At 34.6% G+C, this 17,674-nt stretch overlaps 2 protein-coding genes across 2 annotated transcripts; one reads left to right on the top strand and one right to left on the bottom strand.

Annotated features, from left to right (window-relative positions):
• Positions 1 to 1,811: 1,811 nt before the first annotated feature.
• Positions 1,812 to 7,436, top strand: LOC116214635 (actin-related protein 4-like). Its single transcript, XM_031550029.1, has 20 exons — positions 1,812 to 1,998; positions 2,138 to 2,229; positions 2,807 to 2,980; positions 3,177 to 3,250; positions 3,713 to 3,793; positions 4,139 to 4,199; positions 4,328 to 4,377; positions 4,509 to 4,563; positions 4,664 to 4,741; positions 4,828 to 4,881; positions 5,097 to 5,150; positions 5,237 to 5,297; positions 5,446 to 5,497; positions 5,633 to 5,699; positions 5,842 to 5,904; positions 5,995 to 6,057; positions 6,477 to 6,539; positions 6,661 to 6,725; positions 6,821 to 6,889; positions 7,077 to 7,436. Exons 1-20 carry the CDS (start codon positions 1,986 to 1,988, stop codon positions 7,120 to 7,122), a joined length of 1,335 nt encoding a protein of 444 aa, XP_031405889.1. The 5' UTR covers positions 1,812 to 1,985; the 3' UTR covers positions 7,123 to 7,436.
• Positions 7,437 to 11,278: 3,842 nt separating this feature from the next.
• LOC116214631 (pentatricopeptide repeat-containing protein At1g63400-like) lies at positions 11,279 to 13,376 on the bottom strand. The gene has a single exon (XM_031550024.1). The coding sequence runs from the start codon at positions 12,757 to 12,759 to the stop codon at positions 11,665 to 11,667; it is 1,095 nt and encodes a 364-aa protein (XP_031405884.1). The 5' UTR covers positions 12,760 to 13,376; the 3' UTR covers positions 11,279 to 11,664.
• Between the last annotated feature and the right edge of the window lie 4,298 nt (positions 13,377 to 17,674).

Genomic DNA, 17,674 nt, shown 5'->3' with positions numbered 1-17,674 from the left:
AAGTTGGGATCTCAAGGACTGATTTGATGTAACAAATGACTAATTTGATGTAAAAAATGACTAATTTGACATGACAAAAGACCAATTTGAGGTAACAAAGGACGACTTGGGTGTTACGAAGGAAAATTTGATGTTACAGAGGACAAATTTGATGATACAAAGGACCAATTCGATGTAAATTTCATGCAAGAGACTCGATTTGTGTAAGTTGACTATCTTACAGACAAGATTGATATTTAACTCCATTATTAATAGATATTATTTTACAGCAAAAAAGGAAAAAAAAAGGGAAAGTACTTGCCATAGCACCCCTTTAAGGTTTTCTCATCTATGGCATAACATTTAAAAATTGCAGAACATGGCATAACATTTGAGGTTGGCGCCAATATAGCACGTCGTTACCAATTCCGTAAAAAAAACGAATGAAATTGCTGACGTGCCACACATGACAAAATTGTGGGACTCGAGTTGGAATTCACCCTTTTATCCCCTAACCCATCTACCCTTGCTCTGATCTTATTTTTCATCCCCTCCGTCAATCGATTTTAGGGTTCCCCCCCAATTTGGCCCCTTCTTTGGCTCATGCCATTACCCAATCTTTGTCATGCCCTCTATACGCCTCTCTCTTCCACCTATTTGCCCTTTTGCAATCTTCATCCGAGTTTTATGAGGGTTTGAACGCAGTGAGCTTTCCCTTTGCCCCATATGGGTAATTCGAAGTATTTCATACAAAGTCTCGGGTCAACATACCAGCATAATCTCTTGTATCCTTAGAACTCACAGGAGAAGCTACACAATTGAAGCTAAAAATTCCTCATAGAAACACTAATCGGAGCTCAACCTCAACCTCAACCTCACATCATGGATGCACACCAATTATACACAATCACTAGATTTCCTTCTCTCTCTGCTGGTTTGACAATATGGGAATTTCTTAGATTAGGATTATTGTCGATTTAAGGAGCAAAAGTAAGAATGGTGAAGAGGTAGGAAAGGACAAATTTGGGAGGGGGGGGGGGGGAATGGGAGTGAAGGGAAAATGAGATCGGGTCGGAAGGGCAAATGGGCGGGTGGAATAACCGGGTGAATTCCACATGGCAGGGCTTGGGTCCTAAAAATTATGCCACGTGTATGCCACCTAAGCAATTCCATTCGTTTTTACGGAATTGGTAATGGCTTGCCTCAATAGGCACCAACCTCAAATGTTGTGTCATGTTGTGCAATTTTAGCTTGTGTTTGGTTTTCGATTAATTTGATTTTGTGTAATGTTTATAACTATTGATAAATATATGTACGAGTAAGAATATATATATATATATATGTATATATAGATGCGATAACATATGATAAATTTATTATTAAAAAATTAATTATAAAATAATTAAAAAAAATATAAGTGAAAAATTATAAAATGAAAAATAAAACTGTATTAATTATAATGTTGAATTTTTAAAAAAATTATTAAAAAATTAATTATAAAATAATTAGAAAAAAATATAAGTGAAAAATTATTAAATGAAAAAATAAAACTGTATTAATTATAATGTTGAATTTAAGAAAAAAATTATTAAAAATTAATTATAAAATAATTAGAAAAAAATATAAGTGAAAAATTATTAAATGAAAAATTAAAACTGTATTAATTATAATGTTGAATTTAAGAAAAAATAAAATTGAGTTGGATAAAATAAAATTTTTTATTTAAAAACCAAATACAGCTGTAAACGTTGTGCCATCCTTGACAAAATCTGGTGCAACGTGGAGTACTTTTCCTATAATAATAATAATAAATCAAAGTGGCCATCTATCTCTCTTGTTCCCTTAGCAGAATAGGATTTGCTGGCCTTAGCCTACTGAACTGATTGCGCTGAACGGAGCCGAGCTCGAGCTCCGACTCAGCTCTCCCTCTCTCCCCAAAGGCGCTAAAAACCCTTACCTGATCTTCTTCCCTCCGGCACCAGTCTCTAAACCCTAAGCCTGCAACCATGTACGGAGGAGGTGAGCACGCTGGACTCTGCACTCCGTCAACTCAAGCTCACGACAGGGACTTCCCTGTTTTCTGACTTCCATCGATGGTCGCTTCTTGCTCGAAAGGCTCTTAATTCATTCGGGAACTCTTTCTATACCTGTTGTGCAGACGAAGTATCGGCTATAGTTGTCGACTTGGGCTTCCACACCTGCAAAGCTGGTTACGCCGGTGAAGATGCTCCCAAGGCTGTCTTCCCCTCTGTGAGTTCTCTGTAAATTTTTTTTTCCAGGAGAATTTGAGTTCTTGTAGTCAGAATCTCTGCCTCTTGGCCAGAAAAACTCTGTCCAGTTGCAAGCAAGCACGGCATTGTGTATAGTTTATTTTAGATTTCACTTCTCGAGGACGCCCTCTTGGCATTCGTCGAGGAAGAAGCACGGAATGGTTTTGAAATCAATGGGGATGGGATAAATTTATCAGAGGCCTAAGTGTTATAAGTGAGGAACATGTGGACAGTGTGCATAATGCAGTAAGCTTGCTCCTTGTTCGAGAAGGGTCGGTGTCTTATTAGTAAATACTCGATTCTTTAGATTGTATTTTCGAGTTGGAATACCTCTCTTGTGATGAGGTCTAATAAAGTGTCTCGTCTTCCTCTATGGAAAAGTAGTCATGGAGGATCATATTAGCTTTTGGTTTTGCCACTGCAAGTTTTAAATAAAGGTGAGAAATTGAGGAGTAATATAACTTACGGACCTTTCTGGATAAGTGGTCATGAATTCCTTGATTATTCTCCTCTTTGCTGGATTATTTTGTTGATCAGCGGTGTTTTTTACTTTTGAGGTTGTTGGATCAATTGATCAAATGGAAGTCGATGAGCCTGCAAGTACGGATGCTAACTCCGGTTCAGCTGGGGAGGCGAAGGCCAGTAAAACCCCTGAAACTGAAAGGAGTAAAGGAAAGCGAAAGTTGTACGTAGGATCTCAATCCCTTGGTCTCCGCCGAGATCACATGGAGGTTAGCATCGTCTGTGTACTATGCAACACTTTAAATTAGATAGCAACAGGGTGCAATCAAGATACTTTCTCTATAGGATGAAATTGCTTTTATAGAGGAATTTCAGATAATACATTAGGGTATGCCTGTTGGCTTCCATGAAACAATAGGGTATCACCAGTTCTGATTTTAACTAGTCACCCCTAATCTTCATCAGGTCATATCTCCCTTTAAGGATGGAATAGTTGCAGATTGGGATATTGTCGACAGTATATGGGATCATGCTTTCAGGTAATTGGATTTTGTAGACGTACATATCATGGCTTTTGAGAAAGATGAAAGATTGACAACTGATTTTTTCAGTTCAAGTACCACACGTAGTTTTTGCTGTGTGGTACAAACTACCAACAACTTCCTCACTTCCTTATCATAACTTCAGAGATTCTGTCTCTGTCTCTATCTCCACGTTGAATTCATCAGCTTAACCTATTTATATTGGGTCAGTATTGTTTGGAGATTTTTCACCTAAGTTCTTTCCTTCTACTTTTGAATTAAGTTTCACATTGTTCAGCCTTGGGTTCTGCCCTGATTTATGGCTTGTCTGGGGTGATAGTATGAAAGAGCGCCTTTCTATAACATTGTATCTAGTTTATTGTTCCATCCAAATTCTTTTTCATTCCATTCGTACCAAAAGGGCCATTAGTCTATGTAATATATATTTCATCCATTATAATAAGTTTCCTTTCTTTTTAGGGAGTGCCTCTTAATTGATCCTAAAGAACATCCAATTCTCCTTGCGGAACCATCTTTTAACGTTCAACAACAAAGGGAGAGGTGATTTCACATTGTTTATGCATTCTTAGTACAACACTATATTTTGGCCTCGGCATTTTATCATTTGAAGAAACGTCATGTTTTATGAAGATCAAGCAATTGAATCTGTTGTTCTTTGTGGACATCTTGGAAAGTGGAAGGTTTTTTTTGTCTAATTGATAAATCTATTGAGATTTGAAAAAGAAGAGGTTTGTTATTTATCCTATTTGTGGCTTCAAAATATTTCTGTTAATATAGGCTGATTGCCTCCATGATTTGTGATTCTTAAATGTTCAAGTATATGTTTTGTAGATTACAGGATACTTTGTTTATAATGGTTGAGTATGACGTTTTAGGATTTGACAGGGCAGTGGAGCTTATGTTCGAAAAGTACAAGGTTCCTGCATTATTTTTGGCAAAGAATGCTGTATGCCATCTTGTTCCATGCTGTTTGACAAGAATCGATACTGAACTATATTTTGTTATAAGTTTCATTTTGGATCATTTATCATTGTTTTTGGCATAAATCTCATTGAAGGTTTGTTCTTTGGCCAGGTCCTCACTTCGTTTGCATCTGGACGTGCTACATCATTGGTTGTTGACTGGTAAATGTATTGATTGAGTTATGGGTTTTTCTCCCCTTATACATTGGCATGTTTTAGTGACATCAATTTATCACTTATTTTGCATTGTCCCTTATCCTCGCTTTATGATGTTCTGTTCCCTATGTGTACAGTGGTGGAGGATCGACTACAGTTGCCCCAGTACATGATGGTTATGTTCTTCAAAGGGTATCCCCATTTTTTTGCATAAGCCAACCAAAAATATGGATTGCCAAATGATTCATACTTGGAATCCGTTTCTCTGATCTCTTTTTCTTTGTCTTTGCAGGCTGTTGCTTCTTCTCCGATTGGAGGAGAATTTCTTACGGATTGCTTGATGAGGAGCTTGGAAAGCAAGGGCATCGAGGTATATTTATCATGGTTCTTCCCAGCTATTTAGCTCTTCAACAATCTCCATGGCATTTGAAAAGTTCTTTGCAATTGATGCTTCAGATAAAACCCAGATACTCTTTCAAGAGAAAGGAGATACGTGCAGGAGAGTTTCAGGTTAATTTTATAATAATGATGTCGTCGTAATGTTTGCATCATGTCATCTTACCTTTTGTGCTTCAACAATTTCTGTTGGAACATTCAATTTCTTCAGGTTTTATGTTTTCTTATTACTCTGCTTCTATCTTGATTCCTCGAGTAATAATTGGTCTTGGGATCTCTTCCGGTTTCATCTGAGATTGTTTCTCTTTTTGTTACCTGTGGTTTTGTAGACAGTAGATCTTGATTTGCCAAATACAACAGAGAGTTACGAACTGTATTCACAGGTCTAAATCTATTCACTGTTTCTTGTTGAAATGTTTCCTTTCTCTTTGAAATATCCCTCGTTTAAATGCTGTCTCTTTTGTGACACAGGGTGATTGCTAGTGATATCAAAGAATCTGTTTGTCGAGCCCCTGATACTCCTTATGATGGTATTGCTCACTATTGATGTCTCATGCAAACACATCCATCATTTTTTCTTCCACCTTACTATGCTTTTCTCATCTATATAAATGTTTTTAAGGTATTTAACTCATAGCATTGTGGCTGACAATTATTCTTATCTGTTTTCTTGAACAGAAACTGCATATGCCAACATTCCTATGACTCCATACGAGTTACCTGATGGCCAGTGAGTTCTCTCAAGTAAACTTCACCATGTTGAATAAAATTTAGTGATGAATTTTGGCACAGCATATGTTTTCTTGTGGGTACTCATAGAAATGATATTGCGAAACTTTTCATCTGCATTTTGTTTTGAATGCAGAACAATTGAAATTGGGGCTGACAGATTTAAGATACCCAACATTCTGTTCAATCCATCATTGGCTCAGGTAGGTGCCAATAGGTAGCATATTTGCTTGATTTGGATTTTCTTTACTTGTTCCCCAACTTTTTGATCATGATTATCAAATGTATCTTTTATTATGTTTCTTAATTTGCCAATTCAAATCGTGTTCCTTTTTCTTATGTCAGACAATACCTGGTATGGAGAATTTCTCGGAGGTTGCTCCCTCAACTCGTGGATTATCGCAGATGGTGAATCTCCTTTCTTTGTTAATTTTTCATTTGATACTCGCTTTAAGCTTTAGTGAAGCGCTTTCCTTAATTTTCTTCTTATGCATGCAGGTTATTGAGAGCATTAATAAGTGCGACGTGGACATCAGGAGAGAACTTTTTAGCAGCATACTGGTATGATGGCTAATGACCAAATAATTGTTTTTTGTCCTTTTGTTGACTCACCACCCCCTTTTCATAGATATCACTCTTCCTGTTGATTTACACTCAAATTCATTCCAGTGCAGCAATGACAAGTCGATATTTATGAAGAGGGCATTTATAATGTGTCATATTCCCAGCTTGCCATGTTTGAGAAACTCTTTCTACATACTTGCTAGGACTTCTAGTCTATTCGTCTACCGTTTCCAGTGTTAAAAAAATTACCATAATAGTTTTCTGATAGAGAATAAACTCAACTAGTTGGAATAACTGAAGTAAAATGATCCACTGATTTCATTCATCTCTTGTAAAAATGATCCTGTGATTTCATGCATCTCTTGTTTCATAACATAATGTATTGAGACTGATGCTCTTTCATCCTCGGTTGAAAGCTTGCTGGTGGCACCGCATCAATGCAACAGTTGAAGGAGCGTCTCGAGAAGGACTTGCTGGAGGTAACGTTCTGCTAAACAAATAGAGTTATAATATTAATAATTCTTTCCATTTCTAATTGTGATAAAAAAAAAAAATCTGAAAGTAAGAATCTCATGGAATACTACGAAATTTCATGTCTAGGAATCTCCTCAAGCCGCTAGAATCAAAGTGCTGGCGAGCGGAAACACGACAGAACGGAGATACAGGTGGGCTGGACAGAACACTCTTCTGAGGTTCTTATCCGTGAAATTTTTAAGTTATATATATATATAACATTCTGGATTCTTTTTTTGAATGCTAGTGTTTGGATTGGAGGAAGTATATTGGCATCGCTCGGTTCATTCCAGCAAATGTGGTTTTCAAAGTCCGAGTAAGTTGCATTCGTTCAGTTTTTCACCGGTTTTAGATATTTGGGGATTAACTCTCCCATTCTCTCGTTACCTTCATTTTCAGTCAAATTTTCATGACCTGTGATTGCTAAATCTTTTATGGGCATTGGTTTTCCTCCTTCTTCTTTTTTTTTTTTCCCAATTCTTTTTTGCTTAATGTATATGCAGGTACGAAGAGCATGGGGCTTCGTACATACAGAGAAAATGCCCCTAATATGAGAATGCCTTAGAGGGGTGGCTTGTTAATTATTTAGATCCATCATCCCTACTAGTCAGTAAATCACCACCTGATTTTCTCCGGCGCTTCCTATTTTATCTCTACTGATTGTACCGACTAAAATCCTGTATGTTCTCTGACACGGTTGGTGGTCACTATGGCCTGGTCAAAGTGCGCTTCCTCTGTTATCTCTACTGATTGTACCCGCTTCGAGATGAACCCCTTTTATGGGCAAAAGCAGCGATAATTTGAAACTTCTTGACTCGGTGTAGTAGAAGTATTAATTTAGTACAATGAAACATTTGAAGCTATCGATGTTTTTCCGTTAGTCGATTTTGAAGAATCTATCGGAGCTTCAGCCGCCATTGCTGACGTCGCCCGAAGATCCAATCGTCTCCGAGGGGACCTTGCTGAACCATTGATATACGAGCACATATGTGCCACTTTGCCAAAATTACTTGCGAATTTTTTATCTTTGAAATTGTATGTAACTTTACGAACCTTCCGGTTTTTCTAATTATAAGATACGGTAAAATTCAGTAACTAAGAGGGTGTAATATATTAGCGTACGCTCTCGCTCTATAATTAGGACATTCTAGATTCGATATTTGGTGGGATTATCCTTACCCCTTTACTAGACTTTAAGATTTTTATTTTGTTGTATTAGGTTCATAGCTCCCTTATAATTTTTTTAAAAAAAACCGTATGATTCGATATACTTTTGGGAGAATGGGGATCGGTGAACATGACATAACAATAAAAACCAAATATAGATATCTTCTTTTGCTTTATTTATTTTATATATGGTGTTCTGGGATCACAAAATTACTATACACTAATCTTCTTTCACCTTGCGCTGCATGGGTAATTTTTCTATAGAGATTTCTTGAACTTTTTACTTTGGATGTGATTATAATTTTATTTTTTCGTTGAGAATTTTTTATGCTTTTCAAATTTAATTATAATTTTATTTGAATAAAGTAGTTTTCATAAACCGCGCAAGATTTAAAATACATGTAATTCACACAAATAATTAATTTGTTATATACAATATAAACTTTATTTGCTATAATAAATTTTCTAACATAAATTTGAAATGATAGGAGCATTGTATTGCAACATATTAATAATATATTGAACTTTATAGTTATGGGTTTTAGTTTGTTTATATAAATTGTACAGTTAACCTATTACTTAGAAATTAATTTTTTACAAATAATATTTTCTAGATTGAGGGAGAAAATACATACATAGATTAATTCAAGTAAAGTTTATGTAAGATTCAAAGTACATATAATTGAAGTTTTATGTGCATAAATTAAATAATTCGTTATGCACAATATAAATTTTATTTGCAATAATTAATTCTCTAACATAAATTTAAAGTGATATAAGATTTGTATTGCAATAGTCTAATATCTAAATCCCTTGGAGCCACCGGAGCGCCTTTGGCGTGATTACCCGCTCCGTGCATCGCCGGGGGTTCACGGAACCCCGGGAATTAGTCGGGCGAAGCCTGAACATCCCGGGTTAGCAAAAAAAAAAATAAATTGAACTTTGTACTTATAAGTTTTAGTTTGTTTATAGATTGTACAGTTAACCTAGTAATTAAAAGTTATTTTTTTATAAATAAGATTTTCCAAAATGAGAGCCAAGATACCTATATAAATTGTTTCGAGTAAAGTTTCTTTATTAATTTTGTTATTTTTAAATGAAATTTGTTTTAAATTTGACATAGAAATAAATATTATTTAGATATTGATCTTTTAAACTCTATTTCAATAGACATTAACCTCCTACCCTATAAATTGAACTTTATGGTTATAAGCTTTTGTTCGTTTATACAAATTGTATAGTAACCTATTACTTGAAAATTAATTTTTTTTTCAAATAATATTTTCCAGATTGAGGGTGAAAATACCTGCATAAATTAATTCAAGTAAAGTTTATGCGGGATTCAAACTACATATAATTGAAGTTTTATGTACATTAATTAATTATTTGTTATATGATATAAACTTTATATGCAATAATTAATTTTCTAACATAAATTTAAAGTAATAGGACATTTGTATTGCAGTAATCTAATAATATATTGAACTTTGTACTTATAAGTTTTAGTTCGTTTATAGATTGTACAGTTAACCTAGAAATTAAAAATTAATTTTTTACGAATAGAATTTTCCAGAGTAAGAGCCAAGATGCCTATATAAATTAATACAACTAAAGTTTCTTCATTAATTTTGTTATTTTCAATTTAAATTTGTTTTAAATTTGAGATACCCTATTTCAATAGACATTTACCTTTCTACCAAATTTATTTCATAGATATTGACATTTTTACTTCTAAATCATTAGAAATTTACTTCTCTATCCCTATTTATTGCAAGGGATGCAACCTTATATATATATATATATATATATAGATTAATGAAGAAATAGCGTTACGGGATGTATTCATCAAACCGAGAATCATAACCCAAAATGGTTTGCACAAACTATTCATCGTCGGTTTCTTTCTTTAGTAGAGTTACAATCTGTGCACGGACTATAACACATTTGCATATTTTCGGTGGTACATACATACGAACACCTCAAACGGAACATGATGAAAATTAGTGGCATGTAGTTGTGAAGATTGCTCAGGATGATAGATTTGATCGATCTAAAATATCTTTTTTTAATATTTAAATTATTATCATTGCGGTGTTGACATGAACCACGGAAATATTCAGATACATCTCTGGATATCATAACTGGAGCACTCGAACAGTAATTCAAGTATATATATATCAACTTAGGAGATGTGGAGATATTGGTTTGTTAAGGCTGATGCACGTTTCCTTTCGACAGGCACAGCTTATTCCAGTGATCCGTCAAACCGTTTCAACTATATTTCCCTATTTCAGTAGGTCCACAGTCAATTTCCTTTGTATTTCTTTTCAGTTCAATGCAATCGATTTCCATTCCACAACTACGTATTGAATCATGTAACAAAACGGAGCTTCTGGGATCATTAAACCAACTAGTACGTTGGATTAACTTAAAAGCAAGTGCATTGAATTGATGGAATTGGTTATAGCAAAGAGAGGAGACGGCAAATAGATAGGCGGATGTGCATAACTAAAGGGAGAAAATTACTGATTAATTTACGAATTTTTGCAGAGTGCCGAGATAGCACTCAAATATCCTCAACAATTCTCGCATAAATTCGGTATTAATTATTTAAAACCCGTAACCACATTGTGGGCACTCAAATGCTGACACCACCTTGTTTGAACCAAAAAGTTGTTTAGATGTCCTTAATATCATCATTTGCACTCTCTTAAGCCTGTATTTAAAAAAGCGGAATTCATTATGTAAGAGACAAAGCAGAGATCTACAAAACCACGACGCAACATTTAGAGAATGGAACAAATGTGAATAGTAGATATCGACAAACATATAACAATAGATTTTATGCTAAGACAGATCGCTGGAGGAATATCTGCAGAGGAGATCGATATAATGTAAAGCCAAAGAAGAGATCCATAGACCACGTGCGTAAACAGATATATTGGCGAACAATGCACCTGATATTTTATCTCGGGTAAATAGATAGGAGATTATGTCCTTGTCGTAAGTTGTCAAATATAAGCGTTATGATAAGGAGACTCGGATTGAAAAAGTGCAATAGACCCACGCCCAACTTACTTGGAGGAACCGGGCCCACGAAGCCACACTCCACAACAAGATACGCCTACAAGGATGGCAAGATGTGATGGCGAGCTGTATCCTGCGAACTTTACTGAACTTACTTGTCCCGTTGATTGCCCCTATAGCATTGCTGAACAGAAACGGAGGCATTGCAAGTAGAAGAAGAAGACATTTTTGTAAAAGATTGAGATTGGGTGTTGGGACAGTTCTTGGAGGTTGGAACTGTAGGGGGAATTGATCTCCACCAGTTTGTCTGATAACAAATCCGGAAAATGCATATGTTAGGTTTCCAATCTATTTCAGTATACTGTTATCCTGAATGATAACAAACAAGCTCCATTTTGTTATCTTGTAAGGGGCAATGCATATGAATATTTGTTCATTCAACATATGGGACTCTATATCAGCTACGACAACATATGATATAATTTGAAAGAGCTGACAACACTGTCAAATATATAACACCTCTAAAAGAACTATCTTTAACACTTTTCATCAACAAACAAGAAAATGTGACAAGCTAGTCTCATGCTTTCCAATAGATATTGATAATATAATTAAGCAAAAATACAAGAAAAAATCCCATTGGTTTCCGCAAAAAACATTAAAGTAGAGAAAGTAGTTTACGGAAGGTCTTTTATGCATTCTAGAATGTTCGGATCTAATCTATCATCTAAGAGCAATTCCATTGTCGAGGAATCTACAGCCAAGCCACTATCACGCATTTTTCAGATAAGCTCTAGAGCAGCTAACTCTTCATTTATCTTAAGAGAAGCCCTAATTAGAATGTCATAAGTGGTAGAATCTGGAGAACATCCGCTCTCTCCCATTTCTTGGAGCAACTTATGGGGCCTCGTATACATGGCCTTCCTTACATAATCCATTTATGAGAGTGCTAAATGTCACCACGTCAGGCCGACACCCTTTCCCAAGCAAGGTTCTAAAGCATCTCTTGGCATCTTCGAGTTTCTCATTATTGCACATGCCGTGTAGGAGGATATTATAGATTACAATGTTGGGACTGACCCCTTGCTCTTCCATTTGTCGGAACAATGCCACTGCCCTATTGAGATGATTGTGTTTACAATATCCATCCAAGAGGATAGCACACGTTTGAAGGTTTGGATGATGACCAGCATCTTGCATCTCCTTGAAAAGCTCCTCAGCAGCACGGAAGTTATCGATATGACAGAAGCCGCCAATAAGTATGTTATATGTCACGACATTTGGAACCAAACCCTTGTGAAGCATTTCACGATACACAATCACTGCCTCATCCATTCTTTTCCCCTTACAACAGCCATCTACCAGTGTGTTATAAGTAAAAACATCGGGGGAGCAACCCCTTTCCCCCATCAAGCGAAATATATTCTCTGCATCATCCATTCTATTCTGGAGAGAGTATCCAGCAATCAGAGAATTGTACGTGACAACCGTAGGCTCAATATATATTCGAATCATAGTATCAAGAATGGACTCCGCTTCAAAAAACATCCCATCCTTACAAAATGCATCCAGTATCGTGTTGAAGGTTCGAACATTTGGGGTGATGCCCCTTTGAGTCATTTCTTTTAAGAGCAATTCAACCTCCTCCCATTGTCTTTCAAAGCACCTAGCATGAACCAAGGTGTTATATGTGACAACATTGGGTTGAACACCCTGATCAATCATCCTGTGGAAGAGCTTCAAAGCCTCCATCAACCGTCCTTCCTTGCATAGACCCTCGAGTACAGTGCTGTATGTAACAACATCCACCCTGCAGCTTCTTCTGCCCTCCCACTTCTCGAGCAACCCGAGGGCCAGAGACGTCTTGCCTATCCTAACTAAGCCCTTAATTATCGCTCCATATGTGATTGCATTGGGCTCGAACCCTCTCTCCTCCATAACATCAACTAACTCCACGGCTCTGGAAAAGTTTTCCCACAATGCATAGTCCATTGACCAGAGTGTTCAAGGTCACCACGTCTGGTTTAAAGCCGAGTTTGAGCATTCTGCCCATAACAGCAAAACCAAGATCTACCCTTTTCAAACGACATAGACAGTTCATCCAAATACTGAAACTATGAAGGTCATAGTTAACACCGGCAACATTCACCGTTTTGATTAGACCAATAGCGGCAGCATGATGCCCCATCCTGCCAATGACCCCAAACAGCAGGCTGAAATCAGCGGGTGAAGGCAACGGCCGGATTCTGATCATCCCTTCAAAACAAGACAATGTTTCGTCGAGGTTTCTAAATCCACCGTTCTTGCATCTGTACCTCACTTCATCCAAGAACAGCTCAGCCTTCTTCGCCTGACAAATTGCAGTTTTGGTGTAGAAATTGCGACAGCAGGGGGACGAAAGGGGAAGATTAGGTTTGCAAGGGAAGAGAAGGCAGCTTGTTGAAGAAGAAGAAGAAGAAGTCGTTTAAAAGCACGAAGACCCGCTGAAGCAACGGAAGGAGAGGAGGAAACACATCTTCCCAGCCTCAGCGCCATCATATCCGCAGGCTTGGCAGAGTGATGAGAGCGATCCAGAGACAAGGAAATGCGTGATACTGACTATGAGCTGAACTGAGGAAGAAGGCGAAGGAAAAGAGGAAAAAATAAGGGAAAAAAAAAGAGAGGGAAAATCTCATTTGACTCCCTAAAACTTTTTAAACTGAAAATCCCATCCCCAAAACTTTTAAAATCTCTATATAATTTTTTTCTTGTCTTTTAAAATCTCTAAAAATATCATTATTTTTTATTTTTAATATATATATATACGTAGATTTTTTGGAGCAATTAAAAAGCATTTTCATTAATTAATATTTTTAATTAATCAAACTAATTTAAAAATAAAAATTGTGAAATACACACACACACATGAAGTTGTATCCACACTAACAAATAGGGATAGAATAGGAAATGTCCTAATAAATTAATATGCGGTATAGAAATTAAATAATAAGATATATACAAGTAAAACTAACTCCTATAGCAATGAATGACCTAACATTAACGAAATAAAATTATTGAAAATAATTTAGCAAAAAGGTTAAGAGATTTGATTTAATCATGTTAGTTAAAACTGTTTTATGAAAATTCAATATCTTCTTGACCTATTAAACCAACTTCAAAAAATAAGTGATAAATAAGTGCACTAACAATAAGTACTGATTTGACAGTTAACCTAATTTCTATAATAAGTTTTTTATTATAAAATATGAACTTATAATACTTATAAAAATTAAAAATTATACACTTAGTAAGGATGTAATAAAACTTTTTATTAAGAAAATGCAGCATCAAGTTTGAGTGAGCTTTTATAAAATTATGTAAAATACAAGATGTTAAGATAAATTTGTACAGTGCATACTAATTGAAACCATTGCAAAATATTTATGTAATCATTCAAAATTAATCTAATTTTATTAATATTAATTAATACTGTATAAAACTTAAAATTAATCATTGAAAATATTTTATTGTGTTAAAAGACAATATGTGCTCAAAAAACTAGAATAAGTGTTACAGGAAATTTTTCTATACGTATGATATATAAACGTATTAAATTGAACATACACAATTCAAAGGATATAAACTATAATCAAAATGTAATTGATCATATTATATAAAGAACTTACAAAAATTATGATCCTATAAAAAAAATTCATGATATAACCCAAATAAAATAAAAGATAAAACTTAAATATGTTAAGCAAATTGCTTATTTAGTTTGATTACTAAATATATGTGAAAAATCTACTTAATAATTAACCCAAATATATGATGCATATTAACTGAAGCAATTAGCTTCAAATTATTATTGTAATAATTAACTTACTCTAATTTGTAAAAAAATAATAATTGAAGATAGTTATTTTAAAAACTAAACTTAATAATTGAATATATTATTATTCTTTATAAGAAAATTAGTGTTTCAAAATTAATAATTATAATAAAAATGATATATAGATTTATAAAGATTATGTGGAATGCATGGGACGGATTAACTAGTAAACTAATAAAAGCAATGTGAAAGATTAAAGAAGGCTGATAGGAGAGAGAGTGAGAGACGGGAGAGAAGGGGAAGAAAGAGGGAGAGGGAGAAAATTGTGAGAGAAGTTGAGAAGTACGTGGCTAAAAAAGTGAATTGACTAATTTATCTCTAATTCTTTCTAATCCAGTGACTCCTAAATTTCAACGATATGTTTCCATGGGCAATATAGGAAAGATAAAGTTACACTAACAGCTTTCTTTTCCCATATAGAATAGTATAGATAAAAGCCAAAGCAATGTTCCAGAATGGATCACATAAGACGAAGCATGTCTCAAAGAGACCTTTCACGTCACCATCAACGAGGACATGATAGTTGGTGCAATATTGTACCGCCATCTCGGTTCTAGAAGCTAAAAATGCTTGAACTTATGAAAAGTCATAAATCATATATTTATGATTTTTTATAATAAATTGATTTTGATTATTGTGGACTTAATGACGTTCATATTCCAGAGAAAGAAGTCATTTCGTCGCTTTACGATCTCTGACATGGAGGGAAATTTGAGCATCATTAATTAACTGTAGAAATCAAAATATCATGGAATCATAAGACTATTCATCGTCTGGAGGTAAATAAATTATATTGTATAAAGATTAGAGGGAAATGATTTCATATCAAGCAGAGACTGAAATTTGTTTCAAACAATGGATGAACTATGTAATAAGACACAATCACGTAGTATATTGTTAGTTTGTTACTTTTTTGTTGGGTATATGAAATAAAATTTATTCATTTGAGAATTTTTGGATTAGGGGGGAATTGATATATTCTCATAGTGGGTTGAGTACTAAGATCACTCAACTAATCAAGTAGAGATTGCACCAAAAAAAATGTTATAGATATGTAGGATGAAAAAAAAAATCAATTTTCCTAGAGGTAATAATGAAAGAATTTATAATAATAATTTTGTTAATTATTGCAACAATCCTAGCCAGGGCATATGCGCTGATCCGTTCGTCTAGTTATAGTAATACATTATTACGGGTCCATCAGCTCGTAAGGCAAGTAGGGTGGACTTCCCCAGCCACAAAGACCTACCCACTCCCTTTTTTTCTTTAAATTTCTACCATTTTTCCTTTTTCATTTCTAAAATTTTAATATAATTACATAAAATATACTTAATTCTTTTTATTGCACATCATCGGGTATTCAAAGGTCCACCGAGTTCGAATAACCTAGATTATAGTAATACATTATTATGGGTCCATCGGCGGCCCCATAAGGCAAGTGGGGTGGGTTTTCTCACCCACGGGGACCCACCTACTCCATTTTTTGTGTTTTTACAATTTGGTCTTTTTTTATTTCTAAATTTTTTAAATTTAATTACATAAAATCTACATATTTTTTATTGCACACCATCCGGTGCTGAAAAGTCCAACGTGTCCGATTAACCTAGACTCGAGTGATGCCGATCTGGGATTCTAAATTGTCTCTTTTTATCCATGACATTAATTAGAAATGTTCGTATTCTTTCAGTGGAATGCAAGGTTAAAATAGCCTATTGATCAAGACAAAATCTCGCTTGGGCATGGACTTGGCTATGATCATGAGATACTTTCAATTAAATTGAATCCATACCGCAAGTAAAGTTTGTCCACTTAAAGTTAGTGAAGTACATAAGGCCATGATTTTTCTAATTAAAAATATTGAAATTTTAGGGTGAAATTTTAGCTTTAAATCGTATAAAATATTAATTAAAACATTCTTCGAATTATATGATGTGATCTGTTTTTTGAAAAGCAAATATCATTTAACTTTTAATTAAAAGTTAAATTGTATAACAATAATCCAAATATCATAATATCAATTCATTATATTTCTATTATAACAATTATCCTTGCGATATTATATGTAAAGATATTTTCATAGACTTTCTCCTACCTGTATGTATATGCCGCATCAATCAAATCATTAAATAAAGATATTTAAATATCACAAAAGATATTTGTTATTCATAAAAATTCATTAAAAAGTGTAAAATTTTAAAAACTCGAAATGTTTGAGAAAATTGCATTAAAAAATCGAGCATTTGAGGGTATCTGACTGGACCCATTTTTGTTTTTGCTTTCATGTATATAGATAGATTGTAAATAATTTGATAAGTAGTGAAAATGAAAATAAACAAAAAAACTAAAGACAAAGTAAACTTTAAAAACAGTGGCCAAGGAGTGAATGGATAGAGGGAGTTTGTGAGACTTATGGAGTGACGTGAGGAGAAAAAGGTGAAATTTTGCAGGGAAATATTAAGTGTAATGATTTTACAACTTTATTCCTATATTTAATGCATTATTGTTTCCACTTTCAATATTATAGTTAGACTATGTTCATCCCTAGTCTCTGATTTATGTCTCTAAAGTGGGTTCCTCACTGCCATATAATCGCTACATCATTCAGAGACAATCTTAATAAAAAGAGAGACTCACAACTTCAGTCATAATCTCTATTTTTTAGTCTCTGATTGGGTTCCACAATTTGAATTATAAAAAAAATGAAAAACGGGTTGCCCGCGTGAGACCCATGGCTGCCACGCGGTAGCCACTAATTGGGTCTCTTGCGAAGAGAGACATCTTTGTGTAGAGAAAAGTGCCCCAGCGGGGTTCTATCTGATAGAGATGCCACATCAGCGTCTCTCAAAGGGGAGAGGCTCCCGCTGGACACAATCTAAGAGTTAATGAGGGTAGTTTTGTAAAATTACCACAAAAGTAAATATCAAAGGACACGAAGTTTTCCTGTTATATAGTAGTACATAATAGATATTACTCATTATCTTTACATATATATATATATATTTAAAAAAAATTGATAAGCTTTTGTCATGCTTTATG

The sequence above is a fragment of the Punica granatum genome, chromosome 7 (genome assembly GCF_007655135.1).
Source record: "Punica granatum isolate Tunisia-2019 chromosome 7, ASM765513v2, whole genome shotgun sequence".
Classification (NCBI taxonomy): domain Eukaryota; kingdom Viridiplantae; phylum Streptophyta; class Magnoliopsida; order Myrtales; family Lythraceae; genus Punica; species Punica granatum.
Note: the sequence above shows the minus strand (reverse complement) of the source record. Positions and strands in the feature narration are given on the sequence as shown.